This window comes from Sturnus vulgaris, chromosome 2 (genome assembly GCF_052056855.1).
Source record: "Sturnus vulgaris isolate bStuVul1 chromosome 2, bStuVul1.hap1, whole genome shotgun sequence".
In the NCBI taxonomy this organism is placed as follows: domain Eukaryota; kingdom Metazoa; phylum Chordata; class Aves; order Passeriformes; family Sturnidae; genus Sturnus; species Sturnus vulgaris.
Window position 1 is genome coordinate 878,355 of NC_142244.1, and position 24,524 is coordinate 902,878.

Sequence of the window (24,524 nt, forward strand, 5' to 3'; positions counted from 1 at the left end):
GTGCACAAGTTACACTCTCAAAAGTTATTTCATTAATTAAGTATATTGGATTAAACTAAACCAAGACTAATTGCTTTTAATGCTACACTACTGGGCTGTGCTCTGAAGGGAGGGAAGAAACAGATTTTTCAGAAACAAGGGCCTTCTGTTTCCTTTTTGTTGTTATTTGAGATACCAAGATAAGCTATCTCACTTTTTGCAGGTGTATAGAAGAGTGGTTTCAGGACAAATGCTGCTGCTAATGGCCACTAGTTGGCATTATTGATACATCCCAGTAGGGAGGTGGTGCAATAAAAACAGAGGCAGACAGCACTCAGGGAGCTGAGGTGGCTGCCCTGTGCTCACCTCGCAGCCTTCTTCGGCTCTGAGGTTGGTGGGTTACACTGAATTACAGCTCGGACAAAGAAGGCTGGAACCAGGTAACCCTTCCCAAGCAGAAGAGGTGACAAGCGCTTTTTTTTTTGGTCACCACCCTGCCCCAGAGGAACTTACTTTGGTTGAAGATTCCTCACAGGGTTTTGGTCATCACAGATGTTACGTAGTGTTTGGGCCAAAACCCAAAACCCATTAGTGCTGAAGGTCTGCAGCACTAATAATTACAGTTTGTGAATGAAGCAATAATTTACCAGTAACTCTCACAGAAACACTTTGAGAACACAGAGTTGCTGTGAGCCAGCTCATCTTGTGCAACCAATGGGTGTGTATATATTTTTGAAAGAGCCTTTTGTTATGGAGCTTGGTGGAATTAGACTTGCCTTAATCTGCTTTGACTGGGAGTAGATTTATGCCAGGAGACCTGATAAATAAGATGTTACTGATGAAACAAGTATGAGCTGAGGTATCAGAGTGTTGCCTGAAATGGATTTTGCTTGGTAAAAAGGAGAGCAAGTCAGCAATTCAACCTTCAGGAGAAGAGAGACTTCGGAATAGAAGAGAAAAAAAAATTCCATGCCCTCTTTAGGGAAAAAACCAAACACAAACACATTAAATTGTTTTATAGAATACTTTTCATTCATATGTACAGACTAATCTCCAATTAAATCCATTCCAAAATGGTTATTGAATAGCAAGGATAAAGGTGCTGCCTGTCCATGCCTGCATGTGGTTTAGGGACCTAATACAACACAGAAGAACTACAGTGAGACAAATCCACTTTTGGTTTGAAATCTTTTTTACTCTCAACATTTTAAAGGGAATGGCAGACAACTGTGATGACAAATCTAATTTTCTGGATTATCGACTTCTCAGATTTGCATTACCATCTGCTTGTTGAAAGACAAGATGCATTTTGCAGTAGTTGTGGACTCTCCTGTGAGATTAAAAAATGAGTGGCTTTCTGGGCTCCCTGGAAGGGATGAGAACGCAAAGCTCCATCGATTGGATCCACTTTGGAAAGCTGAGCTGCGGGTCCTCCTCACAGCCACTGAATGTGCAAAGAGCTTTCGTGGGTTCAGGATCTCTGAGCACCAAGTGGTTTTCAATGAGAAGATACTTAAAAGCATCTGCCTAAGGTTTAGGTATAACTGAGGTCGAAGGCTTGAAGAACAGGGAATCATCTCCCTGCTTGTTTAAAACACATGGCCTGATTTCATAAATTCTCACCTGCATAAAGTGCTTTGTTAAATGAGGGAGCAGGTGTGCTTGGGAGTGAGTTTCTGCTCAGGGGGCAGGTGAATTTTTACCTTTATTGGGGTATTTCTGTCACTACTTGGCATCTGATTTTGTTTTATGGGTTCTACTTCCAAATTTCACTCTGGCTGCATAGATTCAATCTATGGTGTAAAACAAGAGTCTTTGGAGTAGAAACCTGCATAGATGATTCTCAGCGAAACCCTTCCTTTACTTGACGGTGGGAGAAATATTAGAATAATATAGAGCAATTCCCTTCCTGCATCCTTGTGGGCTGATTAACATGATTTCATACTGCACCTGACCCATGCTATTCAATACAATTAAAACATATAAATTATAGACTTCCAATTTGCATAATATACTTTAGAAAGACCATATTAGACCATGTTGTTTTACTGCGTATTTATTGGAGCAGCCACAGTACTAAAAACATCCTAATCTCAAAATCATGGGCAAAATTGCTCACTTGTATTTTAGAAGATGGTGACTTCAGTGGGAATGGGAAAGCAGAAATATTTATTTAAAAAGTAGAAACCTGAGAAGTTTCCCAGTGAACATTGGTAATAACTCGGTGATGTTACCAGCAATCGCACGGTTTTGCCCACTTTTTGTTTTGGCATCGTGCTGCTTACCCGCTTCCCCCCGCTGGCCTCGACCGAGGGGCTCTTGGCACCGCAATATGGTGCAACCTACAACCAAAATCCCTCCTTGGGTGCCCCTGCCTGCTCCAGGCCAGGTAAGAGGAACACGGATGACGGATCTCTGTTGTGAGTAACTGCTCACGTTTCCCTTCTCGCTGCCTGCCGCTCACGGCATGCACATGACCAAAAAGCTTCTGTTCTCCCATGCCTGTGCCCTGGAGCCGAGGGCTGGCAGGACGGGGGCGAAGGGTGAGGGATACCTGCCCATGCGGATACGGGGTGGCCTCAGCAGTGGTGGGAGGCCGAGGGAGATCTTGGTCATTCCTCCCTCTGCAGCTCCATAAGAGGGATGCGGTTGATTGTAAGCGAAGGCTGCGAGGCTGCTTTCGGACAACGCTCTCAGGCTGGAGTGCGATTCTTGTGGGATTCTTGGGCAGGGCCAGGAGTTGGACTCGGTGGTCCTGATGACGCCTTTCCCATTCAGGATATTCTGTTATCCCGCGAAGCCCACAGGGGCAGGCTTGAACGATAGGCATGAGGCAGCACTACCGCCCACGGTTCCCACCCGGGATGTCCCGGGCAGCGGCAGAGGGCCCTCACGGCCAGGCTCCTCCCGCCACCCTGACGGGAAGCGCGGCCCCGCCCGGCGCGGCCCCGCCCGTGGGGGCGGACCCGGTATAAGCACGGCCGGGGCCCCGCGCCCCCAGAGCCGCTGCGCCGCCCGCCCAGCCCTGGCCGTGGCCGCTCCCGCTCCTCCGCCCGCTGCTCCCCGCCGTCCGCCCCGCCGCACCGCCATGATCGTGGAGAGCAGCCGGGATGCGGCGCCCGATGGCGGCGACGGCGGCACCCTCAGCAGCCCCATCAACCTCGCCTACTTCTACGGGGCCTCGCCCCACTCCAGCGAGGGCAGCTGCTCGCCGGCGCACTCCTCTGCCCCGGGCTCGCCGGGATCCGACTCGGACCTCTCGGTGAGCAGCCGCGGCGGCGGCCGGAGGGACCCCCGGGGCGGCCCCCGCCCCGCGCTGCAAGGTACGGCGGGTCCCCGCCCGGCCCCGGCCCGGCGGGTGGTGGGGAGGGCGCGGGGCCGCGCGTCCCGCTCCGGCCCCACGGGGCGTGCGAGCGGCCGGAGCGGGGAGAAGCGGGCGCGTTCGGCCGGCGCTCCGTGCCCGGTGCCGGGGTGTTTCCGTCCGTGGAGCGGGAGCGCTCCCCGGGACAGGGGGGGGAGCCGCACACCCGTGAGATGGCCGAGGGGTATGTGGGAAAGCTCCCTGGCTCCTCTCTGCTAAACCAGGATTTAGGTGCCTTCCCACAGGAGTTAGTTTGGGGTTATTTTTTCTTTATTTACTATTTGTTAAAGGTCAGCGAAAAGGGTGGCTTAAGTTCGGGTTTTGTTTTCATGTCTTCACAGTTGAACAACACATGGCGGGGGGAAAGCAGCACAGAGGACCTTTCCAGGGGGTCCGCGTGAAGAATTCCGTGAAGGAGCTCCTGCTGCACTTCAGGAGCAGCAAGCAGATGTCCTCGGGTCCTGCCACCGAGGAAAGCAAGGTAACCAGCAGCTTTCTGCGCTGACAGGTTTGATTTTAATGGTTACCGAAGCTGGCAAGAAAGCACCTTGTGGTAATGCTAGAAATGAGCTTCTACTTTATCTGCCGTGGAAGGAGTCAGTGTTTTTCCTTTTCAACGCATAATGGAAAAATACAGCTGGGAAGAAATCAGAAAGAAGGTTTACCTTGAGAGGAGGAGGCACTTAAAAACGTTCTTACTGAGCTTTATTTTCCAAAGGGAGTCTGGATAAAGATACTTTTGTGTTGCGAAACCACAGAAATTCCGTGTTGACTGGAATGAGATCATTCATTGGAAGAGTTAGGGATTTTTCTCAGATTTGTTTGTCATGCTATTGTGCCTCTCTGTGCAAAGCACACAGTGCAAAAGTAGGCCCTTTCAGTCAGAAAAGACAAAAATTGCAGGAAATTCTGAGAAAATTAAAGGGTGTTTTTGATTTCATTAGTTTATTTTTTCTGAGTATGTGTTTGTAAGCTTCCAAGATAAGTGTTGTCAGAGGAAGATATTTGCATAGAGAAGTTCACAGCACTAAAGCGTAAAATTGGCTGGGTTATTTGTGTTTCAAAAAAATCCTCTGGAACGGAATAGTGTCTTTCTCTAGATTTTCTTGAGTTTTGTGGTATTATAACAAATGGCTTGAAAAGTCTAAAGAAATAGAGTGTGTTTTATTTAAGTTTAAATAAAGTATTTCCATTTTCCAACTGTAATTAAAAGTGATTAAGTTAGGGTTAGAGAACCACGTACTAGAGTTATTCTAAGGTATATTCTGTGTTTATAGGAGGAAATAATGGCTGCTTTCTTGTTTGTTTTTTTGAGGGTGGATTATTTTTTATTTGTTTGTTTCCTCCAGAATAACATTATAATAACAAAAAAATTTGGTCTTTTCTTAACAGGCACAAGGAGGATTGGTGAACTACGAACCATACACAGGTATACCATTTTTTATACATACCCTGCAGTAACATTTTAAGTCAATTGTAAGAGTAACCTTGAAGTGGATTCTAAATTTATTTTCTTTTTATCAGAACTGAAGAGCATACTGGGCCACAGTGGCAAAAGAAAGGCTCCTGAACTCCTTTCTGATGGACCTTCTTTCAAACGCCAAGCAAATGTTCACCCACATCTCCTGGTAAGTTTGTAGTATTTTTTTCTGTGCCTTTATTTTTCAGTTTGCTTTGTAAAATCAGAAACTACCAGATCCAACTATACCTCTAATTTTCTAGGACTTCTTTTGATTTGCCTTTTTTTTTTCCTTTTTTCCTCCTGTCAGACCCCACCCCAGACACCAACTTCTATGGATAGCATGGAGGAGACACATAAAACTGACCCAAAGCACGACAGCAGTTCTGATCTGCTTCAGAACATTATAAACATCAAGAACGAGTCGAGCCCCATTTCCCTGAACACGGTGCAGGTGAGCTGGCTGCACTCAGTCTCCAGCCACGGCTCGCCCACTGAGCAGTACCAGGACAGCCCGGGAACACAGGCCTTCTCCCCATCCCAGAAGTACCAAGCATTCCAAGACCACACCAGCCAGCATATGCTTGATCCTCCACAGCATTACCAGTTCCCAGCGTCCCAGAACCAAGATTTGTCACAGAGCTATCCTTCAGATGCCTCCCTGGACTACAGGCCATTTGTTGCCAGTGACCAGTCTCCTGCCTACCAGCAGAACACCTTTGAGAGCCATGAGCTGCAGTACTGCCCGTCACAGAGCTTCTCTTCCCTCTTGAACGACTCAGAAGGCTCGGACAACATCTCCAGTCCCCTCCAGCTGAGCAGTGCCCAGCCGCAGGCCGAGGTTGCCCCTCACACCCCTAACTTCAGCTTGCTCTCCAGCAACCTCTGTGGTGGTCTGGAGCGCAGTGTCTCTTTGGCTGCTCTGAATGTCTCTCTGCCTGACCAAAACATTGCCAAAAGCACGACACAGCTGGGCAAGTCATTTTTCCAATGGCAAGTGGAACAGGAGGAGAGCAAACTGGCTAACATCTCTCAAGACCAGTTCCTTGCAAAAGACGCTGATGGAGACACGTGAGTACCTTTTATCTTGGTGTTTCTTCAGTGGGGAATGTTTCTGTTTGGGTTTTGGCAGACCGAGGGTTATAGTGAAGTGGTTCAATAGCAGTGTTTGTGTCACAAGTGCAGTGGTTTGACTGATCAAGTGAAAGGTGTGGTCTTGCTGATGGCTGTGATGCAGAGCTCCAGCACACTTGAGTAGATGTATTTTCTAATTTCGGGTGCCTATAGTTAGACTTGGCTAAAAGGGCAAGGAAAACATTCTAATTTAGATGCTTTAAATTGCCCTGGTAAGAAAATACCCATGCTCCTGTCTTGGTTACACAGAGAAGATCTGAAGCTGGCAGCATAACACCCCTTCTATACATTTGGTTCTCTGCTGTCTTGAGCCTTGGTTTATGTCAGGTGGTGTAACTCTGTTCCCCCTCTTTCCTGTAGCTTCCTCCACATCGCTGTGGCCCAGGGCCGTCGAGCACTCTCGTATGTTCTTGCAAGGAAGATGGCTGCCCTGCACATGCTGGATATTAAAGAGCACAATGGTCAGGTGAGGTTCTGGAAAAAATTCTTTGCACCTGCTTTGTGCACCTGAGTGCTTCTGCATGTCTGAACCTTGGGAAAGATGTGGTGAAATGCTTATTTAATATTAACCCCAAGATTTAGCCTGCATACTAATATTAACCTTGAGCTATTAATACTCCTTGGGATCACCTTGAGCTGGTAAAACTATGTGCTCTGCTTCATTTGTCCTGGCTTCCTAGTATTCATAATCACTGCTTAAATAATACCAGGTAGCTAGGGTTTTTATTTGTTTTAGTTGCTCTTTCCTGTTAGAGATCAGATGACTAATAGCTTAAATTTTCTTCTTGATGTTTGCAGAGTGCTTTCCAGGTTGCTGTGGCTGCCAATCAGCATCTCATTGTACAGGACTTGGTTAGCTTGGGGGCTCAAGTGAACACCACAGACTGCTGGGGTAGGACGCCGCTGCATGTCTGCGCTGAGAAGGGGCATGCCCAGGTCCTCCAGGTAAGAGCCAGGCAGGCACTGCTCTGCCCCGGCCCTTGACTCTTACCCTTGGCATTAGCTGTGCTGGGAAACTCTGGAAACACCACTTCTTCCTTTATCTTCCTCTCTGGGCAGCCTTGTGAGTCTGTCTACACATAGAGCTTAAAGTGGGAAGGAATTTCTCATTAAGGTTTGCATCTATTTTTGAGTAATTTTGGGGGAATCCTCTCGTTTACCAAACCAAAACAGTAAGTCTCCTGTTTATCATAGGATCATCAAAGGACTTCAAAGATTTTCTAGTTCCACCCCCCCCTACTGTGCTCAGGGACACCTTTCACTAGACTAGGTTGCTCAGAGGCCCATTCACCTTGGCCTTGAACACTTTCCAGGGATGCTATTACTTATTGCAACTTTATTACAGTTATTGCAGTAAGACAATAAACAAGTTTGAAGCAGTATGTGGTTTGGACCTAAATGTGTACCTGTTCCCACTTTTGTAGGCAATCCAAAAGGGAGCCATGGGAAGCCATCAGTATGTGGACCTTGAGGCAACGAACTATGATGGTGAGTAGTTAAAGGTTTATAATTTTAAGATTTACTGGATAGTACCATGTTTTACAGCTGCTAATGGGAATGCAATAAAGTGCAATATTTCTTTTTCAGATGGAAATTTACAGATATAATTCACATATCTGTCAGATGAAAATGTGGTTAGTCTGTGTCTGTCAGGACTTCTTTCTTCTTACATGTGATTGCTGTGTTTGGCATGGAGACTGTAGGCTGTAACTGGCCATTGTTTAAAACATTGGAGTGCCAGTGCTATGTCAGTGGATACAGAAGCCAGATCCTGTTTTATTTGGACCTCTTTTCCATAAAATAGCTCTTTCTAATGTATATTTCATAAAAAATATATTAGAAATTGATTCTTTCATCATCTGCTGCCTTAGAGCTCACAGTAGGCTGCTACTTCACTCTTCTGCTGATGGGCAGTCCAGATCTCAAGCTGCTTGTCACCTACAAGTACAGAACCATCCCTGGGCTTAATGGAGATGGAAGCTCCTTTATCCAACCTCTGAAACAAGCAGGCATTCAGTACTTCTATATTGCATTTTTTCATTCATGAGGTGTTTTTTTTCTTTTAATCAGGTTTGACAGCTTTACACTGTGCAGTTCTGGCCCATAATGCTGTGCTGCATGAGCTGCAGAACTGTCAGCCGCCTCACTCCCCTGAGGTCCAGGAGCTTCTGCTGAGAAACAAGAGCCTGGTAGAAACCATCAAGATCCTGATACAAATGGGAGCCTCTGTTGAAGCGAAAGTAAGTAAATGCCTTAGTCTGAAGTGCCAGATCCAGAGAGAATGTGGAAGCAGAATATGTCCCTTTCTCCCACGCAGCATTTGTTGCAAAGGAAGTAGACTAATTTGAAAGCTTCCCTACAGCTTAATTTACCCAGATGCTATGAGAATGCTGCATTTATTCAGAGCAAGCTATTTTCAATGCAAATGAACCCTGGGGAAAGAGGGAGGTGAAAGTCTAATCTCTAGACTAAGAATGATGTTACGTTGGCTGCAGTGAGTAGTGTTGTAGAAGTAAGAATATGTTTGGAGCACTCTGAGGTACCCATAGGAGTAGAGTGCTGATGACACCTTGTTCTTGAACTGCAAATTTTAATTAAAAACTGCGTACCTGTGCAGTTCAGGTCTGTGCTGTGCCAGACCATTACTTAGCCAAAATATCAAATACTGCATTATGCAAGCTTACTTGTAGATGAGATCAGGTTCCATTGTTCCTTAGATGTTGATACTAAAATATGTATATTCAGATTCACTTTTGATGAATTGTAGTGCAAGTATGTTTGCTCAACACTCTGCAGTTATTTCCCTTTCTATTTTTATTTGTCTGCATGTTCCCCCTGGATAGGTGAAGCACCTGCAGGGAAGACTAAACAGTTTCTTTTTTGATAGGATCGCAAAAGTGGTCGCTCCGCTTTACATTTGGCAGCCGAAGAAGCAAACCTGGAGCTCATTCGTCTCTTTTTGGAGCTGCCCAATTATCTCTCTTTTGTTAATGCAAAGGTATGGTGATTTTTTTCATAATGCAGATGGAGAAAGAGAGGCTCATGCCCCTACTTTTCCTTCATGGAGTTGCTTTGTGGTCCCCAGGCTTACAACGGCAACACAGCCTTGCACGTGGCTGCCAGCCTGCAGTACCGCATGAGCCAGCTGGATGCTGTGCGCCTGCTCATGCGCAAGGGAGCCGATCCCAGTGCCAGGAACTTGGAGAATGAGCAGCCAGTTCATCTCGTTCCTGACGGCCTTGTAGGGGAACAGGTAAAAAATTCACAACAGCCCTCTCCCTCCGTCTGTCCCTGTCCACACAAAAGCTGTATTCCACTCCAGAAGTTTCTTTGAGGTTTTGAGTTGCAGCTTTCAAGGAAAAGATTTAGCAGGTACCATTTTATTCTTTAGAATTTTAGCTTCAACGTCAAGATCAGGCAGAATATAAGATCAGGCAGACCTGAAATTTTAGATTTCACATGCAGCTTTTATTTTTTTCATCCTAAAAGCTTTTACCTATCAAGATAGGCTTTGTCTCTGTAATGCTGGAACGTACTGGAGGCAATACTCCTTCTCTTGCTCCTCTCATTATGGCCTGAGTTCATGCTTTTATTGCTCTTGTCAGAATTAGTAGTGACAGTTCTTAGGCCTTAGTAACAGATGAAGAAAATGCCTTTTTCCTGCTTGATGAAAAAACTGACTCTTGACCTAAGACTAGTAACTTAAGCACAGCTGAGTTGCTGACTGTTGCCTTTCGTTGGTTCAGGTGCTGTAAAGTGGGATCATTTCTGGTGTAACTGAACTCAGGAGCTAGGCTTGGATAAATGGATGCAAAACTGGGTCTAGGGTGGGGATTTTTCAGATTGTGACTCACTTCAAGATGATGAACACTGTTTTTGCCCTTCTCTCTTCTCCAGATAAGACGTATCCTCAAAGGGAAGGCGATTCAGCAGAGAGTGTCGCCATTTTAGGCTCCATGTTTCTTGGAGTTCAGCAACTTACACTCACTGTCAGTCAGGCAGTCCTAATGAATCTGTAAATAGAGCATTTGCCTGGTGTGGGCAAATGTTAGTTGTTTCTATGAAACAAAAGTATTTTGTTCACTATTATATAGTGGGTTATATAAGAGTAAAAAAAACCCAAACCCAGCAATCAAATTCCTCCAACCAAAAGGAAATGCTTCATTCCCAAGTATGTGGAACATTTTCCCAGCTACCTGTATTTCATAGCTATGGTGAGACTGATATTGCTTAAACAGCCATACAGATAACTTGTAGACAAGGGCAATTCTATGGGATTTTTTTTTTTTTTTAAATTTCAGAGAGGGCTGATGCAGGTCAAAATTGCAGAGATTGTTGTTGTGTTTTTAGTAACACTTAAATGCAAGAGAAATATTTTTGAAGTTGAACATTTATTTATGTAACTTTGTGGCTTTGTTCCAGTATCCTGTGCAGGATTGTATATAGTCACTGACATTATTGTACAGCTGTATAGTTGTAAGAATCTACTGATCATTTGGGGAAGGATCTGAAGAAACAAGTTCCTTGATGTTGAATTTGAAAATTGCATACAGAGTTTTAATACTATACTGGTGCAAATCGGGTAAATTCTGTTGTTCTGAAAGACTGAGAATGGAAAGTAGAGTTAAGATAGATTGTCCCTGGCATTGATTTGTGTATACTTTTGGAGTTGTTAATAAAACATGAAAAGCTGGGTTTCTTCAGGGGATTGTGTCAGTTTTTCTTGTACCCAGTAGGGGTTTTTCTTGTGATAGAGCAATAGATTGAGAGAGGAGGATCATGATTTTTGTATATGTATGTAACTTGTACTTTAAAGGATATGATCCTGATTCATTGCAAGTGTTTGGCATGCACTTCACTGTTGATGCATGCTGAAATCTCTCAATGTTAATTATAATACTTCAATATGTGTAAGCCTCACTAGTGTTGGTGGGGCTTAAGCACATGCATAAGTATCTTGCTGAATTGGGCTCTAGTTAGTTCTAGAGACTGAATGTTTTCCACCTCCTAAGCAGAGTTAGTCCATTTATGGTTTTACCTTATAGGTATAGTGGCTAGCAAAGTAATATTTGAAGTTAAGTTTTTCTATTTTTTAATAATTATTAATGGGAAATGTATACTAATGATGCTGTATACTCGTGTTCTGTTGGAGAAAACTTCCTCATATCACTTCTGAATGATCCATGCTGGGCTGTAATCCAGAAATATGTTCTCTGTATGGTCTTTGCTCTTACACTGTTTCTTCATCACATGCAGTTCTCTGTTATAACCATTTAATTAGTCTGATTATGCTGTTTTGGCAAAGTATGTCTTGTAGACAAGCTAAATGAAAAATCTGATATGCGAAGGCTTAGTTGCAATGTATTTCTTGAAGAGTTATGTGTAACTTGTGTTTGAATAAACATGTTAATTCAGTTTTGGTGGTTACTGTGTGTGATACAAATAATGACAAAGAAGTCAAGCTTGAGGTAAAACTGATTTAGCATGGTAATAGTGTGAGGCTGAAAAGCCATTTGCTAAGATGAAATGAGTCTTACCATCCTGCTGTTTATGCTTTCTCTGGTTTGATGCTGACTACTGTTCTGGGTCATGCACTGTGTGGTTGTGTTGTCTCTGAATTTACTAAGTGTGCCCCAAATTGAGTTGGTAGTCACCAGGTTTGAACCTGAACATTTGTCCCTGCATACTCGAAAGAATGATAGCAGTTCTGACAATGTTACGTTCTCCCCAAGACTTCCCTGCCTTGGTCCCCAGTTCCAGCAGCTCAGGCACAAGTGTCACCCTAGCACAGGTGGCAGTCTTTGTTAGGAAATAGGGCCGTACGTGTGGGAATGGGCTGTCTGCCTCACTGATGGTGATAAGATGGTTCTGGGCTGGCAGTGACTCTTCAGGGGGATGAGCTATCATCACAGCCTGTCCCAGCTCAGCATGGAGCTGGAGAGATGGCAGTAGTTGAGATAAAAGTGGATTAAGATCTGTAGGAAAGGAAGAAAACCAAGAGGGCTTCCATGTAACTGTATGAACCTGCTGTCCACCCTGCCTTACTGCTGCTTGTGGTGAGGGTGAAAGTGCGGGAATTGAAAGAAGCCCAGAGAGGTGTGGAGGAGCCTGACAGGGAGCAGCAGAGTAAAGGAGGACAGTCCTGCAGAGCCATGACAATCTAAAGGGCCTGAGTGGGGATGAACTCACTCTCCCTCCCAGTATGAGAGCTGGAAGCTATTGATCAAGGTACCACACACACAGCAGGCAACAGGAAACAATTGAATTTCTTGGGATATGCAAAGATGAAATGGCACCTCTTTATGTGAACAGCTAATTGTGTGTTGAAGATGCTGTCATCTGCACCTCTCACTGCAAGTGACCCTGCCTTGGGCATATGTTTTTTATTTGTGCAAGGAGCCTGATAGTACAATTTCCAGTTAATTTTAATTTTCTTTATAAGAGATTATTAGGGGAAAAAGGTGCTGATGAGGTGTTCTGGCCCTCCAGATCAGCCTGATCTGACTGCCTGGCATTCCTTTCTGGGTGGCATTGACTGAGTCATCTCACATAGGGATTAAATACCCTAGGCTTGAAAGGTTGGCAGAGCACTGGCATGTATTCAGCCAATGCTTGAGCATGAAGTAGGTGAGAGGCATTTAGCAAGCAGTATGGTGCTTTCTGTGGCACCTGTGCCCTTCTGGAAGGAGCAGTTCTGGCATTCCAAATGAGAAAATTCCTAGGAGGAGGCTCTAGTTTTTGAGGCTAACTTCATCTGCCTGGAGTGTAATTTCATTTTCTAGAGAATTCAGTAGGTAATTTCACAAGAAAGCATCCCTGCTCTAACTGACTCATTTTTCTTTCCTATGATCTATGATTGGGAAGGTCTGGCATATCTGACCCAATTTAACTAGCTATTAGAAACTATCCCTTTTTCACTGAAGGCCAAGTGACACGAAGTATTTAGCAGGTTAATAGTGTTTCCCTGATAACTTATGGTTCTCAGGAAGTGCCGAATCAGTTTTATTGATGTAGATATAGGCTCACCATTTATTTCTCTGGTTGCAATAGAGACAGAAGAGACTCTGGCTTGGTTCTGAGTAGGAATATTAAGACACATGGTGCTTTGTTCCCAAGATGTTTCTGATTTGTTTTGTCTAAGTAAGCCAAACCTCAGTAAAGGGTTGCTTTTTGATTTTTGTGGGCTACTCATCTGGCTGGAGTTGTGGAAGGTGGCAATCCATGATTTACAAGAAATGTGTTCTGCTTCTGGAGATGGAAAATGTACATTTCCCACATTTATTGCTCATTTTATATTTTTATCAGGAAACAAAAACATAGCCAGGAAGTATGTTCTTAGGCTGGGTGTGGTAGAGCTGACTGCAAAGATACGACATGAACTGCTTGTTCTTCTTACAGTTTGCTTGTCAGGTTGCCTTCCTTTTAAAAATATATATACTATTCTGTGGAAAGGAAGAGGTGAGGATCATCAAAGTGCAGTGAACATGTAAAGATAAAGAACTTAATTGCAGGAACCTGTATCTGCCAAAAATTGACCTGGTATTTCAACACATTCAAATCCTTCTATTGTTATCTATTACTTTTCTTGAGTGTTTGGTGATTTTCTTGCCCTGAGATACTGATGGCTTGGGAGGGAATAATGCTCATCTGTACACAGAGCCTATATAGTCAGCTCTTTTCCTGGCAAAATTTCCTGACTGTTTTTGGCAGTATTTCTTTAAATCTGCTTCCTAACAGCAAAAAAATCTCAAGGCAGCTCTAATGAAATTGGGAACCACATTAGTGTAGAAGTCCTACACCTGAGGTTCTCTCTCTTTTAATAGTGGAATTTAGATGCTGGTTTCTTATTCGGGTACCTATCTCAGTCTTGCTGGAGAAGAGTAAAACATCTTTGGCTGTGTTTTCTTGTGTCTGTTTTCAGCTTTTGTCATTGAGGCTGTCTCAATAAATTTTTGTTTTCCCTGGTAATCCTCACTTAGCTCTGAAAATGTGATCTAGGCTGTTCTGAGAAAGTGCTGTACTAACCAACCTGTACTTCACACGTGTTTTTCCCCTTACTTTCTGGTGAAATTTTTCCCTTCTCCTTTACTAGTCAGAAGGCCTGAGGGAAAGATGACTAAGGTGGTGCTTTAGATTTAGAAGGGGGAGCAGACAATTCAAAGAAGTTGCACATTGCTTCTGTAGACATGTCTGGGCTGCAAAACAGACTGAAGAGTCTGAATGAACTGCCCTGTGGATGCAGTGCAGAGATGCTTTTGCATGTGCTTAATGAAAGCTTGTAGCTCAGATGGTCTGGGCCACATAGGTGACCTTTTAGTACCCCAGTGGGTACCATCTTTTTCTAAGGTAGGTCATGGTATCAAATGTTGTGTGTTGGCCCCAAATAAAAGATTTCCTCAGCAGTGCTGAGTTCTTTCCATAGGCTCAACCTGGGAGAGAGGTGGAACTTGGGTCATTTCAGTCCATGGCTCCTTAGGACAGCCTTGAGTCAATCTTTGAGGCTATTTGGGAGAGCCCAGAGCTGCCCCGTAATCTTCAGAGCCAGGCTTGCCATAAAAAAGGACAGGGACTCTGTATACACTGCTATGCATGGCTAGCCAATAAGCCATGAAGAGCTGAGCATGTACATCTTATTGTTTATCCACAGGCAGAATACAGGCTTTTGCCCAAGAACTTTCACTCCACTAAAAACATCCCATTAAGTGCTGCCAATAAATTTGGCATTTCTATAAGAAGAATTGGAAGTTTGAGGTCATGGTGATGAAAAATCCTGAGAAGTGCTTACAGTGCTACCTGTGTCCTTTGCACTGTGCTGCAGTTGGATGGATATGGTGTAGGAGTAAGAACTGGGTCACCAGGGGCAGCCCACGTTCATTTTGAGGGGAAATGTTTTAGGAGAAGTTTGAGAAAAAAACATCAAGATAGTAGCATGATATTATCATTATTCATCAGTAGATTTCCAGGTGGCTTCAAAAGCCGGTAGTAATCACTAGCCCCATCGGCTAGATAAGAAACTCAAAGCAGGGAGAAGGAAAGAAGCTCATCTGAAGAGACTCAAAGAACTACAGGAGCTCCATCCAAAGGCTGTGCAGGCTTGCAATTATCCTTCTAGATGCCTGCTCTTTCTAAATTAGCCAAATAATGAGTAATGACTGATCTATTGGTCATTCATGATCCTCCTGTAGGCCATTCATGTTCTCCTGTGTTTTGTGTGCTCATTTTGGAGACCCTGCCTGTAATATTGCTTTTGCTTATTACTAGGATTACCAGGGTGTTTGGAGCAGCCATTGGACAATGCCTCAAATATGAACTTTTTCACCTGAAAAATTTAGTCTTTCTAAGCCCTGATTGCTGGAACAGGAAGAGAAAAAGCAGACTCGGACAAGGAAAAAATGCACCAGAGAAAATTGAGTGTGTTATGATGGAAGGGTGCTCTGAGCTATGCCCATGACTCCAGTCTCACTGCATTTTGTGAACACTTGAGGCAAAACTAGGGGGAACCTTTTTTAAATGAGGCAAAATCATATAAAGACATTTTGAAAAGCTGGTCATGAAACATGGTTGGTCATCCATGGATTTAAAAAATCAAAAGGAGAGATGAGTCAAATTGAGGAATAAGCATTTGTCTAAGTGCTTTGAGCTTTTAACAGCTCTTAAGCCATCACCATGAATGATCTGGTGGAGCTATATGAAATAAGTCTTCCTACTGAGATAGAGGTGTGGAGATTAAGCTCAGGACATGGATGATTCATCAGGAAGTAACTATGTCCCTGGGTCAGCTGCTCTGATGCTTGGGATAGATGGACCTCTCTTAACAAAAATAAACATGGGAGGGAAAAAGAAAGTCTTTGAAAATTAGCAGATGGGACAGGATGCTTTAGTGCCTTATTTTTTATTTATTTTTTATTTTTACACAGCTTTTATCCACTTCTGTTCTAGCCTCTGGCTCTAGTCTCAGGCTGGTATGGTTATTCATTTTCTCAAACTTTCTCACACATGTCTATGAATAAAAAACATGCATATGTAGAGTAAGTTTATAATATAGATCAATTTATTTTTGTATTCTGTATGAGAATTGTATGTATATATATGCATGCAAAATGTAAGTATGTAAAATGTATTGTGTGGGAGTACATAAGGCAGCAAAACTCTTTCAAGAAGATGAATCTTTTTAGCCAGGAATAATTTATTACTTTAGAAGTTTTTACCTTCTTTTGTTAAAAATAGAAACTTTTCCCGTGCTATTCTCTTCTCAATTTGGAAATTGAATGCACTAGTGAAAACCAAAGCACTATGAAGAATAAAAGTTAGGTTTCTAATGGTTTTCTGTCCTGAGAATGACTGCCAATGTAGACTCTCCCATGTCTAATGAGGATGAAGCACGTTCCTTAGCTGTTGGTGAGGACCCTGATGTCCTCCCTCTTTCTTGATAAATCCATAAATCTTGACATCTGTGTGAGCTAGTAAATGTTGCCATCTCTGCTCTTTGTTTCCATAAGGAGAAGGACCCCAGGAAAGGTGTTTTGCGTGTACATTGTAGCACAGAGTGTTAACACTGCAGAGGGTTGATCTGCCACCTGGAAACCAACACACAATGCACCAGCGAGTTCTAGTCCTCACCCAGGGCTGAAAGCTGTCTGTGCAACCAGTAGTGCAAAGGCAGGTACCTTTGTACTTTATTATAGACACAGTAAACAAAGAATTTTTGTTTCTTCTTCCCTAGCTGTCATAATGAAATTTTATTATTGCAGTGGTTTTATCTGCCTTCTGATGAACATGAATGTCGTTAGCCTCTTTCCCACGCTACCTGCATCCCTGTCTCAAGGTGCGTCTCGATTCCACAGCAGCGTTTCCTTTCCATGCCTGGCGTCCCCGGCTGGAAGAGCAGGCTGGGCTGCGGTGACTGCGGCGAGCCCGGGGACAGCTGCTGGGAGGGGGTGCTGGAGCAAACCTGGCTGCTGGTGTGCCGTCACTGGAGCAGTCTGGGCTCAGCATTGGGATTTTCCAGCTTGGAGGTGGAGAGCAGTGGGGTAGATGTGCACTTCTGGCTCTGGACACTGGGCATGAGTGGGTGAGAGGTATTCATGCTGCAGGGACAACAGCAGTCACCTCCTGTTTGTCTGAGCTGGACAGAGCAGGGGAACCAGGAACATGGCTATTAGCTTTATGTGCTTTCCAGGAAGGTGCTGTAAAGATGCAGCAAGAGCTGTGGGGAAGACAGCCTGCTCCTTCTGCCTTCAAACTCCCAGGTTGATGCCTGGACTCCTGTTTCCCTGCTCCCATGGGAAGATGGTCCTTTGCTCCCCAGGCAAGAGCTCGGTTGTCACTCTGTAGTTGGGGCTGCAGCTATGAAGATTTCTTGCCCCTCCCTCATGCTGCCTGTGCTCTGCAAGCCCAGCAACGGCACTTTCCTTCAGGAATCTACTGGTGGCTGCTGCCTTCCCCAAATCTTGTGGCCATTCCCACCCTGTCCACCCCATAGTGGTGTGGATCTTGTGATCACCTCTGCCCCAAGAGCTCTTGTTTGAGATGCTGGGTGCAGGGACAAGTGCAATAGGGGCCCTACTTCAAAAAGATGTGTCTTCCCTGATCACTGCCTTGATATCTTCCTAAAGGCCTCCTGGCGCATATGGATATTCAGGAAAGATTTGAATAAGGAGAGGGAGGAGGCCTGACAGCTCCATCTGGGACTCCATCAGCTGTTCACCATTTGTGTACAGACTTTATGTGCTGCTGTGGCATTGTCCTTGTTATCATGCTGGTGGCTCTGGTTCTTGCTCTGCCTGTTTATTTTTATTCCATTGTTGAATTTACTGCTCCTGAACTCTTTATTCTTGTTGGCTCCTGATAAATTACTGTCTCTTATTAGCCTTAAATGACTTCCTCTTAACAACCTTTAATTATTTGCTGCCATCATATCTTGGTGCCACATCCTCTTAATTAGTGTTGCCGTACTAGTAGAGACTTTTCTGTGCCTTTGTTAAATCCATTAGCTTTGCTTCTGGCTTATCTTGGCCATGCTCTCATCTTTTCCTACTCCTGCTTCCCCATCCACTTGTATCTTGCATTGATACTATGGATCATCCTTCCTGTCTTTCCTGTTAGCCTTTATGGTCCCACTGCAACCCTCTGGCCTTGTCCTGTGCCACTAGGTCCTTCTTGCTTTGTTCTTTCACAGCCTACATTATACCTGCCTTTTTTGGGCACATGAGAGTGTTGGTCAATTTATTTTATTTTTTTCTTTTCTATTTGCTTTTATGCATTCTTTGATGTCCTCTGTCTGTCCAGCTTCCCCCATTCCTCTTATTTCTTGCTTTGAGAGTGGTTTTGGTTTATTTTCTCTGCTGGTGTCCCTATTCCTTTGGTGGGATACACTTTGCAACTTTCTCCTCCCCTTTTCTCACAAACTTATTTTTGAGAACTGTTTTTTTTTTCTCAAGACTAGTTCCAATGACTCTTTGGTGACCCTTTTCTTGAACAGCTCCCAAAAGCCTCTATCTTATTGTATTCAGTCCATCACATCTAGCTCTGGTACTTGTTTACCATAGAATTATGGAATGCTTTGGATTGGAAGGGACTTTATGGGTCATCTAGTTCCAGCCACTGTACCATAGGCAAGAACAACTTCCACTAGACAGAGCTGCTCAGAGCCCCATCCAACCTGGCCTTTCCCCCCATCTTCTGCTCAGGCTCCTACTTGGAGCACTGTTTCTGTGCTCAGGCAGTCAGATCCTGCCTTTCCTGCTGCCTTTGAGTGTTCCATCTCTATGGAGCTTAGGCTTACCAATTTGCTACAGCATTCAGTGTCCATCACCAGTCTGCATTGTGCCTTGTGTTGCTGTTCCCAGAACTGAATCAATTTCCAGCCTTACCACTGTATCCATCTTCTCTCCTGACTGTTTTCTAACTTCTGCAAATCCTACCAGCTTTCCTTTGTAGTGCTACCAGCACATTTCCTTTTGTGTTGCCTACTACTAAAATGTTGGCTGTGGAAAAGGCAAATTGAAACTTAGGGAGACTAGAAGAGGAAGGAAAAGTGGCCAAACCTAGAAACAGATAAACCTCGTTGATGAGCCTAGAATTAATCTATTCTCCTACCTTAGTCTCTTTTTCAAATTTCTCTGGTCATAACCCACAGCTGAAATGTTGAGTGCCTGCTTCTCTCCCTCATGAGCTGGTGCCAGCAGTCCTGCAGCCCCTGTGCCTCTCTGTTCACCCATATTGAAAGCTGGCACAGCCTGCAGCTCACCCTCCTGCCCACCCTGCACGTGGGGCTTTGTCCAGAACAGCCATCCTGCCTCTCAGCACAGGGGCCAGCAATTTCCATAGTGTTTCCTTTTCTTTCCCGAAACTGGAGCACGAAGATTTCCAGCTGCTGTCTATGTTTCCCCAGAAGTGTTTTCTTTGCTGTGCCTAGGCCATGTGTCTCATCAATGCACTTGACAGAGGCTGGTGAGGCCAGGGTGTTTTGCTGGTACTGGGGAGACATCTGCAAAGCAACTTTCTTCAAGAGCCTCATTCTCCCCAGCCAGTGCTGTCAGTTCTCAGGACCTGTCTGCTTGCTCCAAGCTTTCAGCAAGATTGCGGGAATGACTCTGTCTGTGTAAGTCATTAGTTTAACTAATATTGTATCTCTTTATTGTAAAAACCTTCTTTGAGGTTGATTAATGAGGAGTGGGAGGAGATAAAATGAACTCTGGTTTTGCAGGTGAAACACCATTCCTTTAAAACAAAATTCTTGTAATGTTAAAAAAAATTAAACCCACTTAAAAGAAACCTCTACTTCTTCCTGTGGGGAGACTATTTCCCACAGAAAGTTGTACCTTATCCCCCTGTTCCTTTTTTTTAAAGCAAGATCCCTGCATGTTCATATCTGCCAATCTTCAGTCTTTCTTTTAACAAAGTGATAACATCTTGGATCACCAGGATGTAAGCCAATGGCTTGTCCCTTCAAAATACATCAGGTGCATAACATATGGAGACGCTGTGATATCTCTGAGTGGGGGACACAGTTTCTGACTTCCCTTCTGTAGTGCCGTGGCAGCTGCCAGCTCCTGCCACATCTCACAAGGCCTCTTGCACAATGTGTTGTTGACTCAACAATAAATCTCAGCAGACTTTCGAGATGTCCATGTGAAAATTACTCTCTGTGTGAAGAAACATGCCTGAGAGCGAGTTGGTGCCCAGCTCACCCTGTGGTACCCCAGCTGTACTGCAGGAGGGGAGGTTGCTGTTGACAGGGACATCCCAGTGTGCTGCTGTGTGGGGGATGGCACAGCCCCTCTCTGCCCAAAAACACCATCTTCTGCCAAGGCTGGCAGAGACCTGGCACACTGCAGCAAGCCCGGGAAGAGCTTCCTTAGGTGTGGCTCCTGACTGTCATGTCCTTATCAGAAAGCCGTGGGGAAGTTTGTGTTAGGCCTATTCTCTTGCTAAACAGAAGGTCAGCTTCCCAAGTCTGTCAGCTCAGCTGGAAACTTCATTCCAAGTGGAGGTGCCTTAGGGGAAAAGCAGCTCATGTAGCCTTCCTTGTATCCTGTTTCTAATACCACCAGCCTCTTTTGGTGCATAGCTCAACAGCACCTTGGCAGTGCCAAGTGTAAGTGCCTGCTTGGCTCTTACAGACTCTCACAATGCAGTCAGTGTTCTACAGTTGTGTTAAAGATGGCCTTTTGCTTTTTTTCCACTAGATATGCTAACCAGAAAATAAGGCCCTACTAATCAGATTTGGAAATATCTGGTCATTTTGATTGTATGATACAGAATGGCCTTGAAAACAACCCTGGAGCATCAGTGTAGGATGCTCTTTTCCAGAGGTGCCTCGAGCTGGTTGGAGTGAGGATGGGTTGTGAGACTGATCCTTTAACCACAGAAGTGGAGACTGGGCTGCTCAGCAGAAGATAGATGAATTTGCTCCAAAAAATGTGTGTTTGGCTGCAGCCCAGTGGCTGTGTGGCTTGGCACAGTGTGTGCAGGGATGGGCGAGGAGCAGGAGGGGCAGGCGTGGGGGGATAGGCCTTGGCACCAGGCCAGAGCGAGCACGCCTGCTCCCATGGGAGCGGGTGGGAGGTGATGGGAACCTGGGAGTTCTTGGTGGCATGGCTCAGCTTGCTCTCTTCTGCCCTGCCAGGCTGGGGCCCTGTGCTGCATAACCCTGTTCCATGTTTTCTTTTTTGCTTTTCTTTGCTTTCTGGTGAGCTAAACCCTGTTTTGGAGGGGGAGAGAGAGAGTGATGCAAGTGAAAGAGAACTTCATCAGTGGGGAAGGCAGAGACTCGTTCTTAAAATCTTCTTTTGTCTTCCCCTTTCCTACTCTCAGAAGAACAGCAAAGCACTTCCTGTGTCCATGCAGGAGCTTGCCTGGGATGCTGGCACCAGGAGGATGCTCTCAGACCCCAAGGTGCTCTCTTGCAAAGCTGTCCATGGAAATGTGTGTATGAGTGTGTGGGGAGGGCCAAAACACAAAAGCATCCTGTTAGTTCTGTAAGGGAAAGCTCATCCTCACACACAGCCCAGCCTGGAGCAGTGTGCAAATTCCTGAGGCAGGCACAGGGATAGAGGTCTGCATGATGGGGATTGAGTTTGGTGTTAATCATCACAACAACACAGTAGACTCCCAGTGTCTCTAGTGTAGGATTTTGGAAGAGTGACTCTCTGGGTGCTATCAGAAGACATGTAAATGCATGTAGAGCCAGCTCATGCACCCAGCAGGGAACAAGCCCTCCCTTAAGGAAGGAGTGGGTGGGCCTGTTAGCTGTCTGGGCCTGAGAGGTAGGAAACACCCCAACGTCAGTCCTGGCTCCAGAAGCAGGCAACACAACTGTGTTGGTAATTGAAAGCCATGCGGGGATTTTTGATGGCCCTACCCCACATTGTTCATTCCTGTCTGGAAGGAAAGAGATGTTTTTCTGCAGTGGGTAAAGAGGAGCTGTGATCTCCTCTCCATTTTGGTCACAGCCATTTTACAGCATTAGGAGTGGCACTGGCACAGCCATCCTGGGGGGATGAGAGGCTTTCTTGACATTTCTTTATGCATCAGCTGCCAACTTTGTGGCATAGATGCAGTAAGGGAGTCCTCTCCCAGGAGAAGTCACAGACAGCAGGCGTAGCTCAGTATTGGGCAGAGGGGGGGATGCAGGGGCTCTCCCTCTCTGGGAAAGGCTGCTGAGGTGCTGGGTGCCAGCGGCACCCTCTCCCTTGGGTGCTGGATGCTTGGGCTTGTCTGCTTCCCTTGGCAGCATTCCAGGTGACCACTCCAGTGGTGTACCTGTGTCAGTCATACACAGCTCCTTGTGGGTACCGGTGTTGGTTCAATAATGTGTAGTTTTGGGGAGGGGCATGGTGGCAAGGTGCCAGCACGTGGTTGGGAAAAAAAATCTTGTTTCCCTGAAGACTCTTCCTCTGAACAGAATGCCCTGCCCCTAGTGAAAGACCTGTCTCCACCAAGGAGGGCTTGACACTGATCCATCCAAGGTTTCTAAGCACTGGTGTCAGCTTTTGCAGGACAGAGGACATCAGAGAGTGATGGGAATGGACCCCAGCTCTGACTCCTCCAGGGGTACAGCTTGAGACACTAGGTTTGCCCCATCCTTCCTCATGCCCACTCCCACCCATCGCCACCTCCTTGGCTTTGCCAGGTGCAGTGGCCTCAGTGACTCTTCCCACACACTTTCTTTTTAACCTGGAACCTTTCAATGTCTGCTCGCAGGTTTGATCCCGTGGACAACTTTGGGGTCCCATTAAGAGAGACAAGCCCTGCAGATTGGGGATAGGAGGAAGGTGATGGGTAAAAGAAGCTGGCTGCTGTGCTGCAGTCACCTTCTCCAGGTTGTGTGGTGAGGGGGTTGTGCTGGAGATTGTTTGGCCCATCAAGGCAAAGTGATGCTGGTTCAAGGAGCACTGAAGCCTACTGGATCAGGGTGGTGGTTTGAGATCTGCCCCTGATAAGGTGCAATCCTGAGAGCTTTGTGGGGATGTGAAGGGAGGTGAGGTTTTTTGACTGGCTGTAGGAGGGTGTGGAGGGCCTTCCTTGTGTTTCTGAGAGGTTATAGCAAGTGCAGAGGGTGAACAAAACTAGTCAGTTGGTAAGACAAGGCTATAATTAAAGTCAGCCTCCTGCCTGACCTAATTTCTCTTAAATCTTACATACTTTAAAACTTTACCTTACCCAAGGATAAATGCAAAGTATAGCAATTAGGTTCAGTGAAAAAACAAATGGTAGAAAACTGATCAGTGGTAAAAATCTGATTTGATTTCCTATAAAATGGTGGTCTTCCTGCTACTTCCTTTTGGAAGGAACCTGCTAGGTTTTGCCCTAGCAAAACCTCAGTTGCCAAGGGGACCTTTGCCTCATCTATCACTTAAAAATATAATTTCGCTTTACTTATGACATCCAAAACTTCCAGGCAAGAAAATACTTAGTGTGCATAGAGCTTGCACCAAACAAACCAGGACAATTTCCCCACCATTGCAATTAACTTCCAGTACTATTCCTCACTCTCAAATAGCTGGGATATTCTTGCAAGGTGGCTGAGGCTCACCAGAGCCTTAAGGTCTAGTGCAGGGCTGCTCTGGCCACTTTTCCTACAGCAAATCTCTTTTTTTCTTCGCCAGGAAGGTATTCCATTTTAAGTGTGAGCTCATCTCCCTGAGTAGCAAGGGCACACCTCCACCTGTGAGAGTGGAGGTAGAAGGGGCTCTCCTTGGTGTCCATTTTCTGGAGGCGCAACAGCATAAGATGTGGGATATCCCTTTGGGGAGCTGAGTCAGATGTCCTGGCTGTGTCCCCTCCCTTCTTCTGATACACCCCTGGCTCACTCATGAGCAGGGCAGGCTGAGGAGCAGAAAAGCCCCTGATGCTGTATAAACACTGCTCAGCTGTAACTAAAAAATTCGTGTGCTCTCAACACTGCTTTGGTCACAAATCTGAAAGACAGCACCGTAAGAGCTGCTATGAAGCAAATATCCCAGTCAAAACCTGTATACCTCTTATTTCCAGTGAGGAGGCTAAATCAGAGATTTTATCCTGGTATTTTGTCACAAAAAAACAGAAGATGGATGAGATTTGTAGGTAAAGCCATAATATTTCATTAAACCAAATGCTATAACTGCAAAAAAATAAGATACTCTTTTTGAGATAGGGTAATTCTTTGGTTTTGGGCTGTAGGCATGACAAGTAGGGGTTTTTTTTCCATCTATACAAATTAGCTTAAAAAAATATGAATTTGCAATTGTGCACTCAAAGCAGGTGACTGTCTTTGTCCTACTGAGGCTACAATGAGATATGAAGTATAAAAGCAACACCTGAAGAGGAGGAGACCTGCATGTATACAGTGAGCATATAAATCAGGTCAAAGAAATGAACAAATTAACCTGTCAAATTCAATAACTCAACATGGCATGTAATCCAAAGTTCAACTTTGTATAGGCTTTTATTGTTTGCTCAGGATCAACTGCGCCAGTACCCTGCTGCTGTTTGTGTTTCTTTTGAGTGTTTTAGTGGTGTTATTCCAAAGAAGTAATAAGACTTCAAGAACTGGACTTTGGGTTTACTCTGTTTGTGCTTGGGAATTGAAATTTTTTAATGGAATTT

The 24,524-nt window shown here is 45.0% G+C and overlaps 1 protein-coding gene across 6 annotated transcripts in view; it reads left to right on the forward strand.

Moving 5' to 3' along the window:
- Positions 1 to 2,984: 2,984 nt before the first annotated feature.
- NFKBIZ (NFKB inhibitor zeta) overlaps positions 2,985 to 24,524 on the forward strand; it is a 160,008-nt gene continuing 138,468 nt past the window's right edge. For 3 of the 6 annotated variants that reach the window (XM_088156405.1, XM_088156414.1, XM_088156387.1), the window contains exons 1-11: positions 2,985 to 3,302; positions 3,682 to 3,821; positions 4,733 to 4,769; positions 4,865 to 4,968; positions 5,110 to 5,870; positions 6,294 to 6,399; positions 6,732 to 6,878; positions 7,358 to 7,421; positions 8,004 to 8,173; positions 8,821 to 8,931; positions 9,019 to 9,186. In XM_088156405.1, the coding sequence (XP_088012531.1) occupies positions 3,068 to 3,302; positions 3,682 to 3,821; positions 4,733 to 4,769; positions 4,865 to 4,968; positions 5,110 to 5,870; positions 6,294 to 6,399; positions 6,732 to 6,878; positions 7,358 to 7,421; positions 8,004 to 8,173; positions 8,821 to 8,931; positions 9,019 to 9,186 (2,043 nt within the window). In that variant the 5' untranslated portion in view covers positions 2,985 to 3,067. Of the gene's footprint in view, positions 3,303 to 3,681; positions 3,822 to 4,732; positions 4,770 to 4,864; positions 4,969 to 5,109; positions 5,871 to 6,293; positions 6,400 to 6,731; positions 6,879 to 7,357; positions 7,422 to 8,003; positions 8,174 to 8,820; positions 8,932 to 9,018; positions 11,349 to 24,524 lie in introns of those variants that run through there. The other 3 variants (XM_014885741.2, XM_088156381.1, XM_014885740.2) reach the window with 3 other exon arrangements.